The sequence below is a fragment of the Gekko japonicus genome, unplaced genomic scaffold (assembly GCF_001447785.1).
Source record: "Gekko japonicus isolate JY-2015 unplaced genomic scaffold, Gekko_japonicus_V1.1 scaffold920, whole genome shotgun sequence".
Classification (NCBI taxonomy): Eukaryota; Metazoa; Chordata; class Lepidosauria; order Squamata; family Gekkonidae; genus Gekko; species Gekko japonicus.
Genome location: NW_015164698.1, coordinates 89,408 through 108,872, shown reverse-complemented (window position 1 = coordinate 108,872; position 19,465 = coordinate 89,408). Strand labels below are relative to the sequence as shown.

The 19,465-nt window shown below is 49.4% G+C and overlaps 1 protein-coding gene across 1 annotated transcript in view; it reads right to left on the bottom strand.

Annotated features, from left to right (window-relative positions):
- Positions 1 to 19,465, bottom strand: part of ABL1 (ABL proto-oncogene 1, non-receptor tyrosine kinase) — an 86,320-nt gene that overhangs the window by 35,202 nt on the left and 31,653 nt on the right. Inside the window, exons 2-4 of the mRNA XM_015409482.1 lie at positions 13,422 to 13,595; positions 11,082 to 11,377; positions 1,739 to 2,011 (exon numbers count right to left, since the gene is read on the bottom strand). Of these exons, the coding sequence (XP_015264968.1) occupies positions 1,739 to 2,011; positions 11,082 to 11,377; positions 13,422 to 13,595 (743 nt within the window). The remainder of the gene's footprint in view (positions 1 to 1,738; positions 2,012 to 11,081; positions 11,378 to 13,421; positions 13,596 to 19,465) is intronic.

The following is a 19,465-nucleotide window of genomic DNA, read 5'->3' as shown; positions in this document are numbered from 1 at the left end:
CAAATCAGTCAATCCTAAAAGAAATCAACCCTGACTGTTCCCTGGAAGGCCAGATAATGACACTGAAGCTCAAATACTTTGGCCACCCAATGAGAAGGGAGCACTCAATGGAGAAGACCCTGATGCTGGGAAAGACTGAAGGTCAAAGAAGACGGGGACGGCAAAGGATGAGATGGTTAGACAGTGTCACCGATGCAACGAACATGAAATTGAGCAAACTTCAGAGGATGGAGGAAGACAGGAGGGCCTGGTGTGATCTGGTCCATGGGGTCGCAAAGAGTCGGACTTGACTGTGCGATTGAACAACAAGAAGGACTTTATACACGTTTCTGACCATTCCAAACTTCCTACCAAAGAGTTCACATCTGTTTTGGCTTCTCACCTCCCCCGTACCCACCAACTACTCTCAACCTATTGCATTATCTGAATTGATTGTTCTCATCTCACCACACAAACAGGGGGAATTACAAAATACCAGAACGAGTGAGGGGGCCTTTTAATAGAATATTACATCCACATTTTTATTTCCCCATTCTTCCAAAGAGGTCAGGGTGGCATACATGGTTCTTCCCCAACACCGTTTTATCCTTTATACCATCCCATTGTTATTAGTCCCATTGTACAGCTGGGGAAGACTGAGGCAGCTGAGAGGGGATGTGGCTCAGTGGTAGAACATCTGCTTGACACGTAGAAGTTCCCAGGTTCAACCCCCGCATCTCCAGTTGAAAGGTCAGATAGTGGGTGATATGAAAGACCTTAGACCCTGCTGCCAGTTTGAGTAGGCAGCACTGACCATGATGGTCTGATTAAGGCAGCTTAAACGGAAAGAATAAAATATAGTACCAAAAGGAATGGTACCAGTTAAAATCAAACAGTCCTGGCCCTAGTGACAACCATCCTGCTGATGCACTTCTACCACCAAGGAACAAAATTTCGCGATCTGATGGAGGGCTGTATGTTCAAGATTAAGAAACAAGTTCTCCATCTTGTCCTGATCCGAAGTGCCTGCCAGAAGGGGATTAATAAGTTTAGCACGAGCCTCTTCAAATAACGGGCATCTCAGGAACACGTGTTCCTGGGATTCGATCTCCCCCAATGCACATAAGCATAGCCTCTCCGATCGGGGAATTTTTTTAAATTTACCCTCGAGAACTGCAGAGGGTAAGGCCGAGCATCTAGCCAGTGTATATGCCCTCCTGAGTTTACGGGACTCCAAAACTTTAAGATATGGGGCCTGCGCAACGATGTATTTGTTACTAATTGGCGCTATAAATGTTGGGGACACCTGTAGATCAAATTGGCGTTCGGTATCCTTGATCCTCTGTCTAATTTCTAACTTAGCTCGGTCCCTACCCATCTCCAGCAGCGCTAAGGGAGAATACCCCAAGAGCGAAATTTTCCGCTTAACAGAAATCAGCCAATTGGATTCGAAGGCATCAGTCAGGATCAGGGGCGCTAGACCACATGGGTTCAAATTGATCTTCAGCCAATAGAAGATGGAGTATAAGGCAATCATGGCTTCAACCTTCAGCATAGCTTAAACGGCTACGTTCCTAAACTGCTAGGCTGTAAGACAAGACAACTCTGGTCCTGGAGAAGAACATGCAAAATAAACAGTTCCCTCTGGGGTTCCGTGGCCCACACAGAATCACCACCCCTGCTGGACACTTTTGGAAAGCTGGGCTGCACCCAGAAGGAAGGCTGTGGGCTTCAGGCCTGGGTCTCCGTGCCTGCCTACCTTTAAGGTCTTCACAGCCACCGTCAGGTTATACTTCTTCCAGACACCTTCGTAGACCTCCCCGTACTGACCCCCTCCCAGTTTGTGCTTCATGGTGATGTCGGTCCGCTCGATCTCCCACTTGTCATAATTTGGGGAGACACCGTAGATGGTGGGCTTGTTCCGCTTAGGGGCCGGATAGTGGAGAGTGGTGATCAGCCCATCCGCGACGGTCGAGTGGTGGTGGACCAGCTCCGCCAAGGTGTTGAAGCGGCTCTCAGAAGAGACGTACAGCTGGGAAGCAACGGCAAAGAAAGGGTTTACCGTCAGTGCTATGCTACCCCTTCAAGCTTCCCTACAAATGACAGAGGTCGAGGGCTGCCTGCGCCACACTTCCTATCATGCTTCTCTCACTTTGCACTTATACGGCACATGCCTAGGGTTCAAAGTGTGCTACAACAGGACAACAGTCCCATAAGGTAGGTCATTTGCCCCAGTAATGCACACATGGGCGTGGGGAGAGAGCAGCTGAGGCTGTGTGAAAGAAGGGTCCCTGGGACCACCCAACAAGTTTGAACTAGTTGTGATGCAGCATGACAGCTAAAGAGCTGACCAGAAGTCCTGGGTTCAAATCTTGCCTCTGCCATGAACTCCCCAGAGGGCAAGCTGATCTCTCTCGATGTTCCCCATCTGCACGATGGCAATAATACATGTTGAGAGCATAGGTGACACTACCTACCAATGGCATTTCTGTCCTGGCTTTCCTCCAAGGAGCTCAGAGTAGTATACATGATTCTCACTTCTACATTTTATTTTCACAACAACCCTGTGGAGTAGGTCAGGCTGACAAAGAGTGACTGGCTACAGGTCACCCAGTAAGCTTCAGGGGGGGGGGGGATACCTGCAGGAAACAACCACTCATACGTCCTCCCTGATGTGAGTTTTATTCATGCCAGAAAACCCTGACACAGGAATAATGCAAGCCTCTGAGCTATGCAGAGTTGCTCCAGGCCTTGACGATCATCTTTCTGGGTTAATGTATCTGCTGCAGGGATTCCTCCAAGCTCTGAGAGAAAAGCTGTAACAGCTGGGTTTAAAAAAAAAATTAAAAATTAAAATCCCTTCATGCATACCTGAGATACAAGAATACCTTTCCAAGCTGCCTGATGGGGATGTTTCATTTAGCTTGAGAACCACATCCATGCACAGGTGCTCTTTTTAAATAGGAAAGTTGCATAAATATTTATGTATGTTTTCCCCAACATCTTGGAACCGTAACAGAAGCATTTGCTTTAGACTAGATGAAAATCCACCTAGCCCAGTGTTGCCTTTGCAACAGCACCTAGCCAGAAGGCTCTGAAAACAAAGCAGCCAAACACTGAGACAATGGCCATTCCCAGGTGTCTGACCTCCCAGCTACTTGGCCCTATAAATGGAGGTTCCAGTGAGCTCTCTTAGCAAATAGACGTGGAAGCCCACCCTGCATAATACAGCCCAATACAACACAGCTAAAGAAATTATCAATCGCTGAGAAGAGGAAGAAACTCCTAGTGAGCGACATTCTGACATGAAAATAAGTTACCACCCAGGAAAGGGAAGAAAAGCCCAGGTGGAAAAAGCCACAGAGGAAGAAAAAAATGAAGGGGCGGCACAAACTGGAATAGATCCCCCGACCCAATGAGCCACATTCTCCTGCCAACTCGACAGAAATGCAAACGGCAAAGAGGTCACCTGGTTTCAGTCCTTCCTGGAGGCTGTCCCTTTTCCAGCTTGTTAGCTAGGCCCTGAACCCGAAAAATGGAAATCCTGTCCTCAGTAAACTTTTGCCGGGGGTGTGTGGAGATGCGCTTACTCAACCCGATCAGCCCCACAGGGTGACCAGACAACAGGGACGCACAGCACCACCATCTTCTGCCCATGGAGGTCGTGTCAGCACCCTTTCTGAACATCAGATCTGACTAATTTTTGCAAGAGGATTATGGCTTAAAAGGCCAGATGCTTTGGAGGTCATGCCTGCTACCTTGGAGGCTTGCTCTTGCACCGGTCGATTGCCTCTAACGCATTACACATTTTCCCTCCGCATTACAGCTTCCTGAACAATGTTAAGAGCAACTGGGATAAGCAAGATTATGGGGGGGAAATCTTTCTCTTACAGCCCTGCTGGGACTGGAAGGCACACCTTTCCAGCCGGCGTGGTCAGCTACTCGAGACTGCAAAATGAAGGGGGAAAGACAGGAGAGAGCAAAGGACAAGAGGGGCCCAGAAAAAGTGCCGGTGCTCCTGGCAAAAATGGAAACGAGGGCACAGCCACTGGCTACAGCCTATTACAGGTGCAAGAGTGGCGCTGCCGTAGGCCATGGCGTCTTTCACTCTCAGCCTAGCCTACCTCACAGGGTTGTTGTGAGGATAATATGAAAGAGATTTATGTAACCTGCTTTGGGTCCCCACTGGGGTGAGAGGCGGGCTATAAATAAAGCAAGCAAGCAAAGACCACACGCAGACTAGAAAAGCAGGTCTATCTGAGACCGGAGGTGCAGATGAGCACACTAGCAGCATGTCACTCTAGATGTCTTCTACTTCTATGGAGAAAAGTCTTCCCACGCTCCAGCCTGGCTCATACTCCTGCGTACGCCGCAGCCCTTGGTTCTTGCTTATCTGGCATGGCCATAAACAGCTCCAGGCAAGGCGACAGCAGCCTCTGGCCTTCTTGGGTAGCCCCTAAGTCTAATTCTCGATGCCTTACCCTGCTTCCTTCTCCTCCCATTTCCTCTCCAACCTTCCAGCTTCCTTATCCGCTCACCACCTGACTCCCTCAACCTCCCCCCCACCACCACTCTCCAAACGCCTCTGGCTGCACTTTAGATCTTGGCCTGCAATCAATTCAGCCTCTGAAGCGACCCTCCTGGGGGTCTACACCAAGGTTTTGTCTTGATTCCGGTCCCACAGAATCTGCATCTTCTTTTGGGCTCGGCTGTTTGCCTCCTGGCACCGATGCAGCGCAAGAGCTGAACATTCAGGTCTGCACAGAAAGCAGAGCTCCCGCACAGGATCATTAGCCCAAGCCCCAAAAGCCTGGCCAGTGGATCACAACCTGCAAACAGAGCAGGCCAAGCGTCTTTGCCAACTGGTCTGCATTAAAGCAAAACGTTCTATCAGACCCACTTGAAAAAGTAAAAGCAGCAGCTGGAAGTCACGCAGACGCTGCTGACAACTGTGACCAGCCCTTCCTATCGTAAGCCAGGGGCTTCACTTCCCAACCCCCAGACACACGATTCCCTCATCCCCAAACAGCCTATAACAAACTCACACGCACAAATGCACACACCTCCTTCACAAACCACAGCACAGTGTGTCTCCCATCGGTTGAGGTGACTGCCCAGTTGCGGCACTGGCATGACTCTCCAGTGTTCACCCACTGGCTAAGAAATGTCACGGAAGGAGAAAAATTGGTCATAAAAGTGCAAGCTGACGAACCTGGATGGCTCCGATTCAAACAAACCAAATCATTCTATTCATTCATTACGTCATCTGGGGGAATTAACTGGCGTGTACGCACACAAGCAGAGCAAAACCTGCACAAAGCAAGATCCAGGTGGGTCGCCGTGTTGGTCTGAAGCAGCAGAACAAAGTCTGCGTCTAGTGGGGGCACCTCGAAGACCAACAGTGTTTTATTCCCGGTATAAGATTTGGTGTGCGAGTCACACTTCTTCAGATACCTGTTCTCTTTCCTCCTGCTGCTGCTACAGAAAATACAGAAAAGAGAAAGGTGTTCAGCAAGGGAGAGAAGAAGTGTGCCTGCACATGACAGCTTACGCCTTGAATAAAACTTTGATGGCCTTAAAGGTCCCACTGGACTGGAGCTTTGTTGCGCAAAGTGAGAACATTTATGCTGCAGGAACCTTTGGTGAGCACTCTGGAGACCCATTTGTGCCGTCTGCCCAGAGAGAGGCAGAGCATGCCCATCGGGGAGTGTCGGGACACCCACTGCCGGGGCAAGGGGCTGGCTCTGCCTTTGCAGCAGCTGAGCTTCAAGTGTGGCACTTTCCTTTTCCCGACAGAAGGGAATGGAAACCATTTCCTTGGGGGGGGGGAGGCAGCTGGGGCACTGAGAAATCAAGCCCCACTCTGCAATCTGCCTCTCAGTTTTGTTACGGAGTGACACAATATCTGGAGCTGGCTAGTATCTCCATGGACATAAATACGCAATTAAAATGAGATTTTATATTATACGTCATCTGCCACTGCTATACCCAAAAGAATATCAGTTTACCTCCTGCACGGATGATGAAATCAGCACAAGGGGGCAACCACAAACCAGGCAGGAACCTCCATCTAATCAGAGGTCTCCCCCCGGTATGCAGAAACACACAGTTTTGTAAATTAATCAAAAGAAAAAAGATATAAGGGGGAAAGGGGGAAAATGTCAGAGGCAGACTAAGGCATGAAATGTTAAGATCAGAAGGCATGAAATGTTAAGATCAGATGAGAGGCAGTTAAGGGGGGGGAGGTGGGGGGGAATCAGCTGCTCAAGGCCCTGAGAGGTTTTAGAAGGCCGGGGTGGGTCCTCAAGGCGCAAGACTCTCTCTTGATAGAGCACCGGAGGCCTTAGATGGTCAGTGGGCCCTTGCTGGGGCTCACAGAGGAAGCGCCAAGTTACTTTTTGGTCTTGTGGCTCTGGTGCAACTGAAACATTGGCTCACGTCTTCTTTGCTTGTGTGCCAGTGGCCCCCTTTGACAGATTTCTGGATTTGGCCAGGGATCGCTTCTGGCGCACCTTCTGTTTACACAACTTTTTTGCTAGCTGATACTGAATCTGGCACAACACTGGCTATGGCAAAAATTCTGGCTGCAGGAACTTCAACATTATTAGTGCAATTTATATCCCTCCAAGACCGTTGGGTCATCAGATCATTTGAAATAAAAAATTTCAGCCCTGACCTAGATAGCCCAGGCTAGATCAATCTCATCAGTTCTCGGAAGCTAAGCAGGGTCAGTCCTGGTTACTGCCTGGAGGGGAGACCACCAAGAAAGGCTAGGGCCACGACAAATTCTTGACTTAAATCCCTGTGGGGTTGCCATGAGTCGACTACGACTTGGAGTTTTCCACATTCTCATATTCCTTGCTTGTGTGTTCCCGTGGCTTTGGGATTTCTTCCTGTTTCACATGCGTTTTGTTCCCTGTAGTAGTTGATTCGATATTACATCGCTTTACGTCCAGCATAAAAACCTGAGTTTAAATCTGCAGGGAGATATGCCGGACATAAAGAGATGTAATAGCAAATCAACCACTAGAGGGAACAAAACACATGCAAAACTGGGGGGGGGGGGACGGGACCCAAAGCAACAGGAACACACAAGCAAGGAAAATGAGAATGCAGAAAAGTCCTTGATGGCAGATTCTACTACCAAAGACTTGTGGGGTGGAATCTCTAAATTATTCCCCATCTCACAATTCTTGTGGGCTCCCCAGCTTGCTAGGTGGCTGGCCCCCATGCCAATCACCAAAATTATGCCTTGGGTTCAGTTACAAAAAGGAGCTATGCAGAAAAATACAGAAGCCTCCATTCACTCCACAAAGGAGAGGGGAGACCTCGAAAGCAGACTGAAGAGAGGAGGACACACACTGCAGAAGAGAAATGGCAGTGGCAAGCCTTTTCTGGGCCTGTTGACAGGATGAAGGGAAGCAAGCAGAAGAAGCCAGCTACCTCCCTGGAAGGGGGGGGACTGTCCTACAGCAGCACCTGCCTTCCTCCAACCCCAGCCCCCTGCGACAGTTTGAGTACGGGGCTGTGTTTAAGGGCCAAATGAAGAGGAAGATAAAAACAGCTCATGCTACTTTCCCCCCAGTCCTACATTCATTGCTTGCACCAATAATGAAAGCAGCACAGCAGGCCCCCTCACAGACAAGGCAGGAGTTTCCACACATTTCAAGAGAGACTCCCTAGGTATGGGGGGGGGGGATGTCTTTGTAAATTAACCAAAATAAAAACCACCCCCTCCCCCAAATTTGAAAAAGAGCAAAGTTTGCTACAGTAAAGAAAAACAGAAGTAGGGATGAGCACTTCGATATACGAAATCTGAAAATATACCTGAAAAATACCTGGGTTTTTTTTGTTTTTTTTTATTTGGGATATGGATACACATCAGAGATCTTGGTCAATCCCATTATCCGAATCTCGGACATTCCCAGAAATATTCAGGCATATCCAGTGCTGGCGATTTAAAGAGCCAAATTGGGGGTGGTGGTGATTTTTGCAGGTTTCCTGGGCAGCAGGAGGGAGAGAGGCAGCTCTCACAGGCAAATGGGATCACATGTTAGGGGGAGCTCGCCAGGAGTTCTGCTGGGATTCTCTGGTTTGACATTGGTTCTGTTGGGGTTGCTGCCACATTGGCCCTGGTTCTGCTTGGCTGCTGTGGTTTCTGATATCGGTTCTGTTGCACTTGCAACAGTGTCCCCTTGATTAAGTTGGTTTAGCTTGGATTCACCAGTTTGACACTGGTTCTGTTGGGCTTGCCACACTGTCCTAGGACTCTCTAGTTTGATGTTGGTTCTGGGGGGCTTGTTAGTTCTGTTTGCACTGGGAAGCTTTTGACCAGTAACTGTGGCCTGCTCTTGTGTAAATGGCTACTGGATACTTTGCGCCCTGGAGAAAGCATGAAAATTTCCGCCACAGGAATCAATGGAGGATGGCTGGGGGGCCCTTCTTCAGGGGCCCATAGAATTAGACCCCTTGTCCAATTTACTTGAAACTTAGGGTTCTTTAGTTGATGGGTAGCAACAGATCTGTGGCAATTTTGGTACCATCAGCTTAAAAAAACAGCCTCTCCAGCCCCCCAGAAAGATTCCCCATAGGGAATAGGGGACTCGGATAATATCAGAATCCTGGGGGGGAAATCTGGATACGAAACTGATATTTGGGACCCAACTAACCTAGAATACTGATAATTATGCCTCCCTGAAGTCCAGATCTGGAAAATGTCATTTTTTCCCCCTGGTGCACATCCCTAAATAGAAGTCCACTGGCAATTTAAAGACCAACATTTATTTCATTATGAGCTTTCATGGGTCATAGCTCCCTTTCAGACAGATATGCGATGGGAAGCTGTAAACCAGGAAATTTGGGGTGGCAGGCTTGGGCACTGACGGAGTCAAGGCTTGCTGCAAATCACATCATAAGTCTTAATTCACACTGTAATTCACACCAAGCCCTGACTCCCCACCCACCACCACCACTTGCACCATAAGGTTTCCCAGTAAGAGTTTCTATTACGTCCCTATCAGACAAAGTGGGCTGTGATCCCCAAAAGCTCACCGTGAAAGAAAAGTACCTTCCATACCAGGCAGCAGAAGCTCCTCCATAATTCCTCCTCCTCCACCACCACCACCACCCCATGCACACATACACTCTTTTCTTTCAGTGTCATCTTGACCTTATGCCCACTTGAAGATTTTGCAGGCAGGCTAACAACACCACAGTCTGGAAACACCTCTGGTGCCCAGACCACAAGAGCCCAGGGTCCTGCAGTCTGCTCAGCCTGCTTCTCCCCTCCAGCTAAACACAGGCAGGGCTAAATACACACACACACACACAATCCGGTGACTAACAGTGCATTACAGCACGAAGGTTCTGAATGAAATTCTGACTGATACAGCCCTGAGCACGAGAAATAGGCCCGTTCGCCTGTAGAGAGCCCCATTATCCTACCTCTGTTCCCTTCACCTTCGTTTCTTATTATTTTATAGATATGTTTCTCAAGATAGGCCACTGACTGTTTGTTTTAATGAATTCTCCTTGTCGGTATTTATTCTCAGCAATGCCGTTTACAACAACTCTGGGGGAAAGGGAAGCTATTAGCCTGCTTAGCGCAAATCTAAACTGATTACCTTAGCACTGCTTGAGTGTTCCCTGGCATCAACGGCACTGCTGGGATACAAGACTCCACCCCCCCCCCAGCCCCCCAGCAAATCTTGCAGTTAATGTGCCGTGGAGCTGACTTGCAGCCACGATAGCATCTGGCCCAATATGTCAGCCTGTACAAATGCTGGGGAAGGGGGGCTTACAGAAATCCTGTGCCGCAAAAAAACACAGAACAAAAACAACCTTCCAGATTCTGTGAGCATGCAAGTTATGTGTTGTTGTTTTTTTAAATTGAGATCTTTAATATTAGGGAGAATGGTTTCATTTGCCCGACAGCTACAGTCATCTTCGGAGGCCCTGCTTCAGGTGCCCCCCCAAGCTTCTAAAACTGGGTGGGTGGCAACCCAGGAGACAGGCTTTCTCGGCAGTGGCACCAAAGCTCTGGCACTCCCTCCCCAGGGAGACGCCTCTGCCCCCTTCCGCTGCCCTCTTCCGCCAGCTGGTGAAGACTTTTTTTGTTTCGTTTGGCTTTCCCTCCATGATCCCTTCTTCCTAACCATGGTTTTATGTTCTGTATGTATTTTAACTCTGTTTTTTCACTCAGTTTTAAAACTGTTTCACTGATGTGTGTTTGAGAAGCGGGCTAGTGGTTTTAAAATATGGTTTTATCATGCATGCTTTAAATGGTTAGCCACTTTGGGCAGAATGGCAGGATACAAATTTTGTAAACAAATAAAATTAAAAGCAGCACTCTCTAATCTGGAGAACCAGGTTTGATTCCCCACTCCTCCTCCACATGCAGCCTGCTAGGGGACCTTGGGCCAGTCACAGTTCTCTCAGAAATCTCTCAGCCCCACAAGGTGCCTGCTGTGGGGAAAGGAAGGGAAGGCGATTGTAAGCCACTTTGAGACTCTTGAGGGTAGAGAAAAGTGGGGTATAAAAACCAACTCTTCTTCTTCTAATTTGCACAATCCCGCTTTGAGCTGTTGTTCAAACACATGCAGTGTGTAATGGGGGCTTTGACCACTAAGCAGCCTCTCTCCGTTTGACCTACCTCGCAGCATTGTTGTGAGTTGCAGCAAAAGAGGGGAGAGCCATGAATGGCACTCAGAGCCACTTGAAGAAAAGGCAGGACAGAAATGTATTAACAGCTTGTGGCATGGAGATACCAGCCTCCATCAACAGGATGGTTTCGTATATTTTTTTTAAAATGCATTTTAGTGCACAGTGAAAGAGTGAATTATATTTGGATGATGAATTCAGCCTTAGTAGTGACACCAACTTATTTTACTCATAATATGAGCTGTTCTAGTTGGCACAAACAAGGACAAGGAACAGTTCCTTCTGGGAAGTTGCTTTCCAGACCCAGCCCATGAAACACAGACAGGTGTGGAGAGGATGGAAAATCTTTGGCTTTTAAAAATGTTAAGCCAGAGGATGAAAGCGCACTTGGGCCGGAGGCTCCCACTCACTCGTTGGAAAGCCAGCCAGGGCTCAGGGCTCACCTTCCCGTCAGACGCAGTGTTTATCCTGTAGTGGTAAACCCTTCCCTCGTATCGCAGTGAGATCGACCTCTGTCCAGGGCTGCTCTCACTCTCCCGCACCAGAAAGCTGCCGTTGATTCCACTGCTGAGGAGGTACTCGGCGGCATTCCGTGAAACTGGCCCGTGGTACCACGAGTGCTTCTCCAAGCTGTTCACGGGTGTGATGTAGTTGCTCGGGACCCAGCCTTGACCGTTCTTGGTTTGGGCTTCGCACCATTCTCCGTTGTGATTATAGCCCAAGACACGGAGTTTTTCACCTGATCGTGAAAGAAAAGATCATAATCCACATTCCTTCATATGTGCATTGGCAAGCCCCCCAAGGCAAGGTACAAGGAACCAGAATGACAACAAAGCTAATTTAATGTATTAAAACTAGGGGGAGGGGGTATTTTTGCAGGTTTTTTCTTGGGGGAACTAAATTTTGGGGTAAAAAGGTTTTGTTATCCGGCATTCATAGCGAACAGGGGTTGCCAGTCAATCAAATGTGCCGGACACTCAAGCTACTTGTGCTGCCTGACCCAACTATCTAGAGGAATCCACATTGACCAAAGCCTCGGGAATGCTTTTGTGACAGCCCCCATACCTGGTGGAACCCTCCCCCCCCCGCATGCCACCCTTCACAACAGGCAGGCAGGCCAGCTGCCCAGCAGTCCACCGGAGGAACTGGTTGTCATCAGTGCCAGGCAGGCTGAGGTGGAGGGAGGCCCTCCCAGTTTGCCAGCTGGCAGCACTGGCCATCTGAAGCCCAGCAACAAAAGGGAGGCACCACGACAGCTGGTTGGCAAGGCAGGAGTGCCCACAGGTGTGGGGTGCAGCAGCTGAGCAAAGAGCATCTGCAGTCACAACCTGTCTGCTCCCGATCTGCTGTCTGCACTGTGCTGTACATGCAACTGGGGCCCAAGAATCATGCTGGGCTTCTGCCTATTGTTTTGGGTTCAGAAACTTTCACTGCTGAAGCTTTGTTCTGCTTTGGATCTGCTCTCTAGATTTACCTGCTACCATTTTTACTCTGCTATTAATTATTATTTTTATGGCTTTAACATACTTTAGTGTCTACCAGTTTTACTGTAAGCCACTTGGGACGTGTTTGAAGGAGAAGAGGGAAACAGATCATCCCAAATGCACATGGAGACACACGCACAAAGGGAATGTATAAGGACAAATATGGACAACGGCAAGCCACTTTGATGCCCCCTTTCTCTGCACACATCATTAAATGGAGGGGAGGGGAGAATTCGACACAGCTGGTAGCTGAGTGGGCATTTGCAATTGCCTACTGATAAGATAAAGATTTCAGAGTGCGCACGCAGAATCACCCCAGTCTAAGCCGAATGAAGCCCTGGCCTGGACGGCCCAGCCTAGCCTGATCTCATCAGATCTCGGACACTAAGCAGAGTTGGACCCAGTGAGTACTTGGGTGGGAGGCCACCAGTAAAGGCCAGGGACCGCTATGCAGAGGCAGGCCACGGCAAACCACCTCTCTTGCCTTGAAAACCCTATGGGACTGCCGTACGTCAGCTGCAGCTTAATGGTGCTTTCCACCACCTGCCACAACTGAATGAAACCCGCCTGCCTGGCAAACATGCACCTGCTGACCAGCTTCCCATAAGCATTAAGCAGGTCAGGCAAAAGGACAGTACCAGTGGAAAGACAGGCAACACAGTTTTTCCGGGGGGTGTGTGTGTGGGTTGGGCTGAGTCAAGCCCAGTTTTTGAGCTCCGTGTTACTCAGAAGGCTGCTTGCTGGTTTTGTGGCTTCTCTGTCGAAAAACATGTCATGTTTTTGAGAGCAAATAAAAAGTTTGCTGTCAAGGAGAAATCATTGTATTGAATGAAGCTCATTCAATTTTAATTGGATGTTTGCAGATACCATCTGAAGCTGTATATTCTTGCCACTCATTCTGATGGTAACTTGCATGGGGGGGGATATTGCTCAGGATCTTCTCACTCGTGTCGGGCTGCCTCTGGGTCTGTCTTCCAAGGGAAGCCCACCTGGAAAGCGCCTTCTAGGTCTTTAAAAAGCTGGTCAAGGGCCTTTATTTTCAGAAAGGCTCTCGGGATGTACTGTGTATGGGGGGGGGGGAATATCCAGTTTCTGCTGGTGGTGAGTTTAAGATTTTATTAAAGAATCTTACATTTGTTTTCTGAATTACTGAATGTGAACTGCTTTTAAGGAGCCATGTGGGCTCGTAAGGGGGGAGGCACTAAAACAAACAAACAATAATAATCCATTGCTTCCCAGTCTAGATCCAAAGCTTCCGCTGAGTAAGGTTTTATACCCAAGTCTTTTACGTGTTCTCACCTTTAGTGATGCTGAGAGTGTTGTCCCCGCTTGCAACAAAATCATACAGGGCAACAAAAAGGTTGGGGTCATTTTCACCAGGGCTGGAAAGAAGGTTTTCCTTGGAGTTCCAGCGGGCAGCTTCACTCAGACCTTGGGGCTCAAAATCGGACACTACTGGCCTCTGAAGGGCTTCTGGAAAAGAAGGGAGGGGGGGAGAGAAAAGGTTTATTCTCAGTTATTATATTTAGCATTTTCCTCTGCTTCCTCCCATCCCCAATCTACTACGCTGGAGTTCTTTTCTTTTTTAAAAAACGTGTTATTAAAACCGTGGGGGAAAATACCATTTTTAAGCTTGTCTGCCATTGAATAAAATTTTAGAACCCCATATTGTTCCATCTGGATGCTAAAGCCCCAAGCCACACACACACACACACCCATGGACTAGGCCTCTGCCACCGTGGCCAGTCAACATCAGCTGCCACCTGATAGAGCCAACTAAAGGCACGGCTGCCACACAGGCAGTGTGCCATACAGTGGGGAATGGCTTCTTCTTCCACTGCTGTTCCTCCACTGTTGTTCTCCAAGTAGGGTAGTGCTTGGTGGTCAGCATCTATATTTCCATACGCCTCTCCTCCCCACTCCAAGTCCTACCTGCCCCACCTTGACTTTTGTCTCCTCTTGTACAGAACCCACCACAGGTTCCATTTTTAACATTTTATGTTCTTTTCATAGGCACACAACATTAAGAGGGATGCATTCAGATGTCAAGAAAACCGGAGATTAAAGATGGCTCTGCTGGCACTGACACAGCTCTTTTGTGGTGCCCGTGCACACCCCTCGGTGCTCTGGCCTCTCTCCGCAGGCAGAACCTTAACTGAAAACCTCCCAGCATGATTAAGTCCTAGTTCACCGAATGCGAGAGGGTCAGCAAGCTGGAGTTTTGTTGACTCCCTTACAAATGGGGGTGCAAAACTGGGATGAAGAGAACCTTGGCTTATTGCAAGTAAACAAATCCCACTCCATTCAGACACCTGCATTTGGATGTTACAGTTCGATCAGACAGAGTTCTTGAGTCCAGTGCTTCATGCTGGAAGATGCATGGGCGGCAAGTATAGCAAACAAACTGTGATCACGCTGGGCATTGACAAACTTTGGTTTAATCAGAGTTTATCTTGATGTCTGACTGCAGCAGAAAAACTGTCACAAGCCTTACAACAATTCTGTACAGTAGATCTGTTTAATTATCTGCCATACGACAGATGGCAGAGGCAAGATCTGAACCAGGGACTTCCTGATGCATCGCTCAGCCTCCTGGCCACTCTTGCTTGATAGCTGTAGCCTAAATCAGTGATACTCACTTGGGGGCTCAGGAGCCACCTGTGGCCCTTTGACATAACACCCGGGGCCCCTTTGTGCCGACTTCTGAGCACCGTTCCCCAAGGTGGGCATCTGGTTCCCTGAGCGGCAGGCTTTATGCCAGGATGGAAGCACACGTGGCTCTTCTGGCTGGTGGTAACTGCAGATGCGGCGGTCTGCCAGCTGCAGAGAGAGTTCCGCTTACCCCAGGCCACAGCAGCACAGTGGGACGGAACCTCCCCGAGTGTTCAAGGCTTCTGGGGACTCTGCCGTTCTGATCCTTGCCCTCACACAAAGAGGGCAAGAATGGGCACCTGTTGCCGTCAAGTTGTGCGGCAGGATATGGCATGCCATTGTTCCAGGCTTGTGTGCCACTGGTGTACCCCTCTCTTCCCCAAGTCTCCAAACATCTGGAAGCCATAGCCAGGGGCTCCTTCTCCCTGCTGCTGCATGTGGCCCAGCACGGCTTACTCTAAAGACTCCAGATATGGCCAGAGAGAGCAGGGCGGACCTAATGAAGCACGTGTATACTATCGAAGTGTCGGCAGCTGGAACGCTTTATCTAGCTGAGTTGCCGCAGGGTTTGTTTTACATTTTTAGTATGTTTTAATAAGGCTGTTCTCGTTGCTGTTGCAAAGTATGCAGCGGCCTTGAACTCCTGGGATGTAAAAAAATCCAAACACATGTTAACATTTCAGGGGTCCCAAACCTTTTTAAGCCTGCAGACACATCGGGAGTTATGGCACAGCATGCTGGGCACAGTGACAAAATGGCTGCTCCAGGAGGCAGCGCCAGCCACAGGAGGAGTGCCACGGCTTAACTTCAGTCACACACTAAAGATCCTTAAGCTGTGGTGGCAGCTGCTGCCAAAGCAACATTTTAAAAAATCTGCCCAGCCAGTCAAACCTCCAATAGCTAATCACAAGCCTTGCTGGAGCCCCGCCCACCTCCTAAAACATCTGGCAGGTGCCAGAAAAGGCCTTGGCAGGTGCCAGGGTGCCCACGGGCACCATGTCGGGGACAGCTGACTTAAAAGAAAACCACATTCCAAAAGTCGGTAGGAAACAATCTTTGCTTTCTTTGCTCTTTCCCCTGCCTGCCCCCCCAAAAGAACACAGAAGAAGCTGGTAGTAAAATGTCAGAGGGCTATTCAGGCATCCCTGCTGGAGTCCTCTTTACCACTATGAAAACATGACACCAGGAGAAAATGAGTGTCAGCGTCAGAGTCTCTTCCTTCGATTAGCTTCTGTTTTTGCACAGGGCTGGTTGAAGGTACTCAGCCGCTCCCGTCCCGGATACAATCCCCTCCTGAGCCCACAGCACCACTGGCCAGATCCAAGCCAAGCCCCTGCTTGGCCTGGACTTGGCCAGAAGCTGCCACTGAGACCTGCCAACTAGCCAAGCTCCTGTGGTTGGACAGGGCTTTGGAGGCCGTGGCTGGGGGGCTACAGCAGAGTCGGCTGAAACTAAAGCCAATGAAGACGGAGGGGTCCTGTACCTGAGCGGGGGGCGGGGGGTGTAGATTCGGGAATCAGGCTCCCTGCCCTAGACGGGGTACCACTGGTGCTGGCGCCGAGGGTGAGGAGCCACAGGGGTGACTCTGGATGCCTTGCTTTCTGTGGAGGCCCCAGGTCACCACAGTTGCCAGGTCAACCTTTTATCATCTTCGCCCGATCAGGCAACTGGTTCCCTACCTCTCCCACTGGGACCTGGCTGCAGTAACCCATGCAATGGTCACTTCCAGGCCAGATCACTATAACTTGCTCTATGCCGGAAACTCCAGCAACTGCAAAATGCAGCGGCCTGCCTGCTGACCGACACGTCTGTGCAGGTGCACATTCAGCTGGTGCGACACCAGTTGGACCGGCCACCAACTGAGTACTGGATCCATTTCAAGGTGTTGGTATTGACCTTTAAAGCCCTATGTGGCCTGTGACCAACATATCTAAGGACAGACCCTCTCCACATGTGCCCTGGAGAGCCTTGCGCTCGGCGGACCAACATCTGCCAGTGGTTGGTGACCCAAAGGACGTCTGCTTAGCCTTGGCCAGGGCCAGGGCCTTTTCTGCCCTGGCCTCGGCCTGGTGGGACAGGCTCCCATCTGAAATCAGAGCCCCCCTGTGAGACCTATTACAGTTTCGCAGGGCCTGCAAAATGGAGCTGTCCCACCAGGCCTTTGGCTGAGGCAGCAGGCACCCAATTATTTGGCCCCCCTTGTTGAAATCTCCCAACTGTATCTGGCCCATGTTAATGAGATTTATCACCACTCCTTGGTTTGTGGCCTAGCTGCTGCCAGTCATTTAGTACTGCTGGAACCTTAGGAATTCTATTTTTTTGTATTACCTGCCATTTTAATTGTTTTAATCGATTTGTTATAGCCTGTTTTTAATGGCTTTATAACTCTATTGTTATTACCTGCCCTGAGCAGCACACATTCGCAGAGAGCGGGATATATATATTGAAGGGGGCAGCAATGTGTCATCACTTTGCTGAATTGGCCCTGCTTTCACAAACATACTGCAAAAAAGAGGGCCATATCACAATCATTTTTTAAAATCTCAGTTCTGGATTTCATTCTCAGACCTGGCAATGTGGGATTAATTAATTAACCACTGTATGGCAGTGTGTGTAGTATGTCCAGGAGATCCTAAGACTGTCTGGCAGCCAGAAGTTCTAGCTAGGTGTTCTATGCACCCCTAGGTGGTGAGCTACTTGTTTTTTTAAGGCAGGAAATGTTGCCCTTGCCTGCCTCTGCCTCCTGGCCCTGGTCTTCCTTGGAGGTTTCCCATCCAGTCCTTGCCAGGACCAACCCTGCTCAGCTTCCGAGATCTGACAAGGGTGGCTTAGCTTGGGCCATCCAGGTCAAAATAATGAAGTATCTAATAAAAAGCTAACAATTTTTTTTTGGGGGGGGGTAGTTTAAGGGGGGAAGACAACAACCGGAGGGGGGGCAAAAGCCCTACTTGGCCCCACCCACTTCCTAAAGCTACTGGACGAGTGCCAGAAAAGGTGTGCGGTGGGTGCCCTGCTGCCAAGAGGCACCACATTTGGGACCCCTGGTTTATAAAGTTAAGCAGCTTGAGGGGGGAAATGGCGAGATTTTTCCTCCCTTTCTTATAACGTTAGAACCAAATGGCTGTAGATTCCAGTCAGACAAAAGCAAGTACAACTTCATGCAGCACATAAATTACCTTGAAGAACTTGCCATATAAAAATGTAGTGGAGGATCCTAGTTGAAAGACTTTAAAAAGGGGATCAGAGAAAACTCAGGGAGGAGGAAAGGTCCGTCAAAAGGTACCCATGATGATTAAAAAGGAACCTCCATGTTTTGAGGCAACATGCCTTTGGATAGTGGATACTGGGGGGGGGAGATGCAACATGGGGAGGCTTTGGCCTCAGTGCCCTGCTGTTGGCCGTGGCTGCCACCTCCTCCTCCTCCCCCTCCTCCAAATCAGACCAAGAATCAGGCCAAGTGGTTTACCCCACCTCACAACATCCTGAAATGCTCATCGTCACCCTGGATTGTTTCTAGCAGGCCCCCGCCTAATGCAGCCCTGTCATCTAACTGCAGCCCACCCAGACCTGCAACTGTGCCTGTGCATTAATTTCTTCCAGTGGATCACACACACCCCATAAACATGCACTCAAATAAACCTGGGGTGCTGCCAACTTCCCAGGCAGACGAGACCTGTTAACATCCCTGTTACCAACAGACAATGGAACTGGCCCTCAAAAAAAGGACAGACTGTGGCGCCTCTGCATCCGAGGAACAACGGTCGCATGGCACACGGCTGTAAAACTGGGCGGGGGCTTTAAAAGGGAAGAGTGATGGGTGGCACAGAGAGGTTCAGTGAGCTTGAGGTGGGAGAGATCCGTGGCTGGGAAGAAGGCTGCACAGGGCACCTGCAGTGGGGGCAGGAGGAGGAGGAGGTGGCGGCTCCGGCACTATTTCCTGCCTGCTCCTTCCCTCGCCTCCTCTGACCTACGGCTGTGTGACAAACCCACATTCTAACACACACCTAGTTAGGGCAGAAGTCTGCGGGAAGGGGAAGGGACTTGTGCTGGACACAGAAAAGAACGGGGAGTCGGAGACTGGAGGAGAGCCATATTCTTCAAGCCAACTACGGATCTCTGCGCAATTCGAGAATGCTTCGGATAACAATTCGGGTTACTTAAACTGCCCCTGGGAGCTATCCAAGACAGACAAAGAGTGTTTATACACCAAGACAAAAGACCTCCAAAAATGTGCCTTAAAACAATTAACATTTTAAAGTGTGTTGCGAAGATGCCGTTCCCCCACCCCAACCCCTTTTCGCACACAGATTATGCAGTTTTGTTATCCCTGCCGCGTTTTAATGGCAACAATTATGGAAGACACTGAAAAACCACTTGGAGAAAATTAAGCTGATTAATCATTTTGCCATGAAGAACACTTTTGATCTTGTCGAGCCCATTAAAGCTCTCTTATCAAGCAAGAGGCGCCCTACAGGCGGGAACTCATCCCCCCCCCCACCAGCTACATCATCAGCTGGGTAAACACCTGGAATAAACAGACAGCAAGCAGCTGGAGGCACAAGATCAACAAGGTGCACTGCTGGGATGATGAAAAACGGCTCCCTCCTCAGTCAGCATAGAATGTACTGCAAACTGTACACAGCCAGGCATCATGTAACTTTCGGTCAGAACGGCAAAAGCCTCCCAGCAGG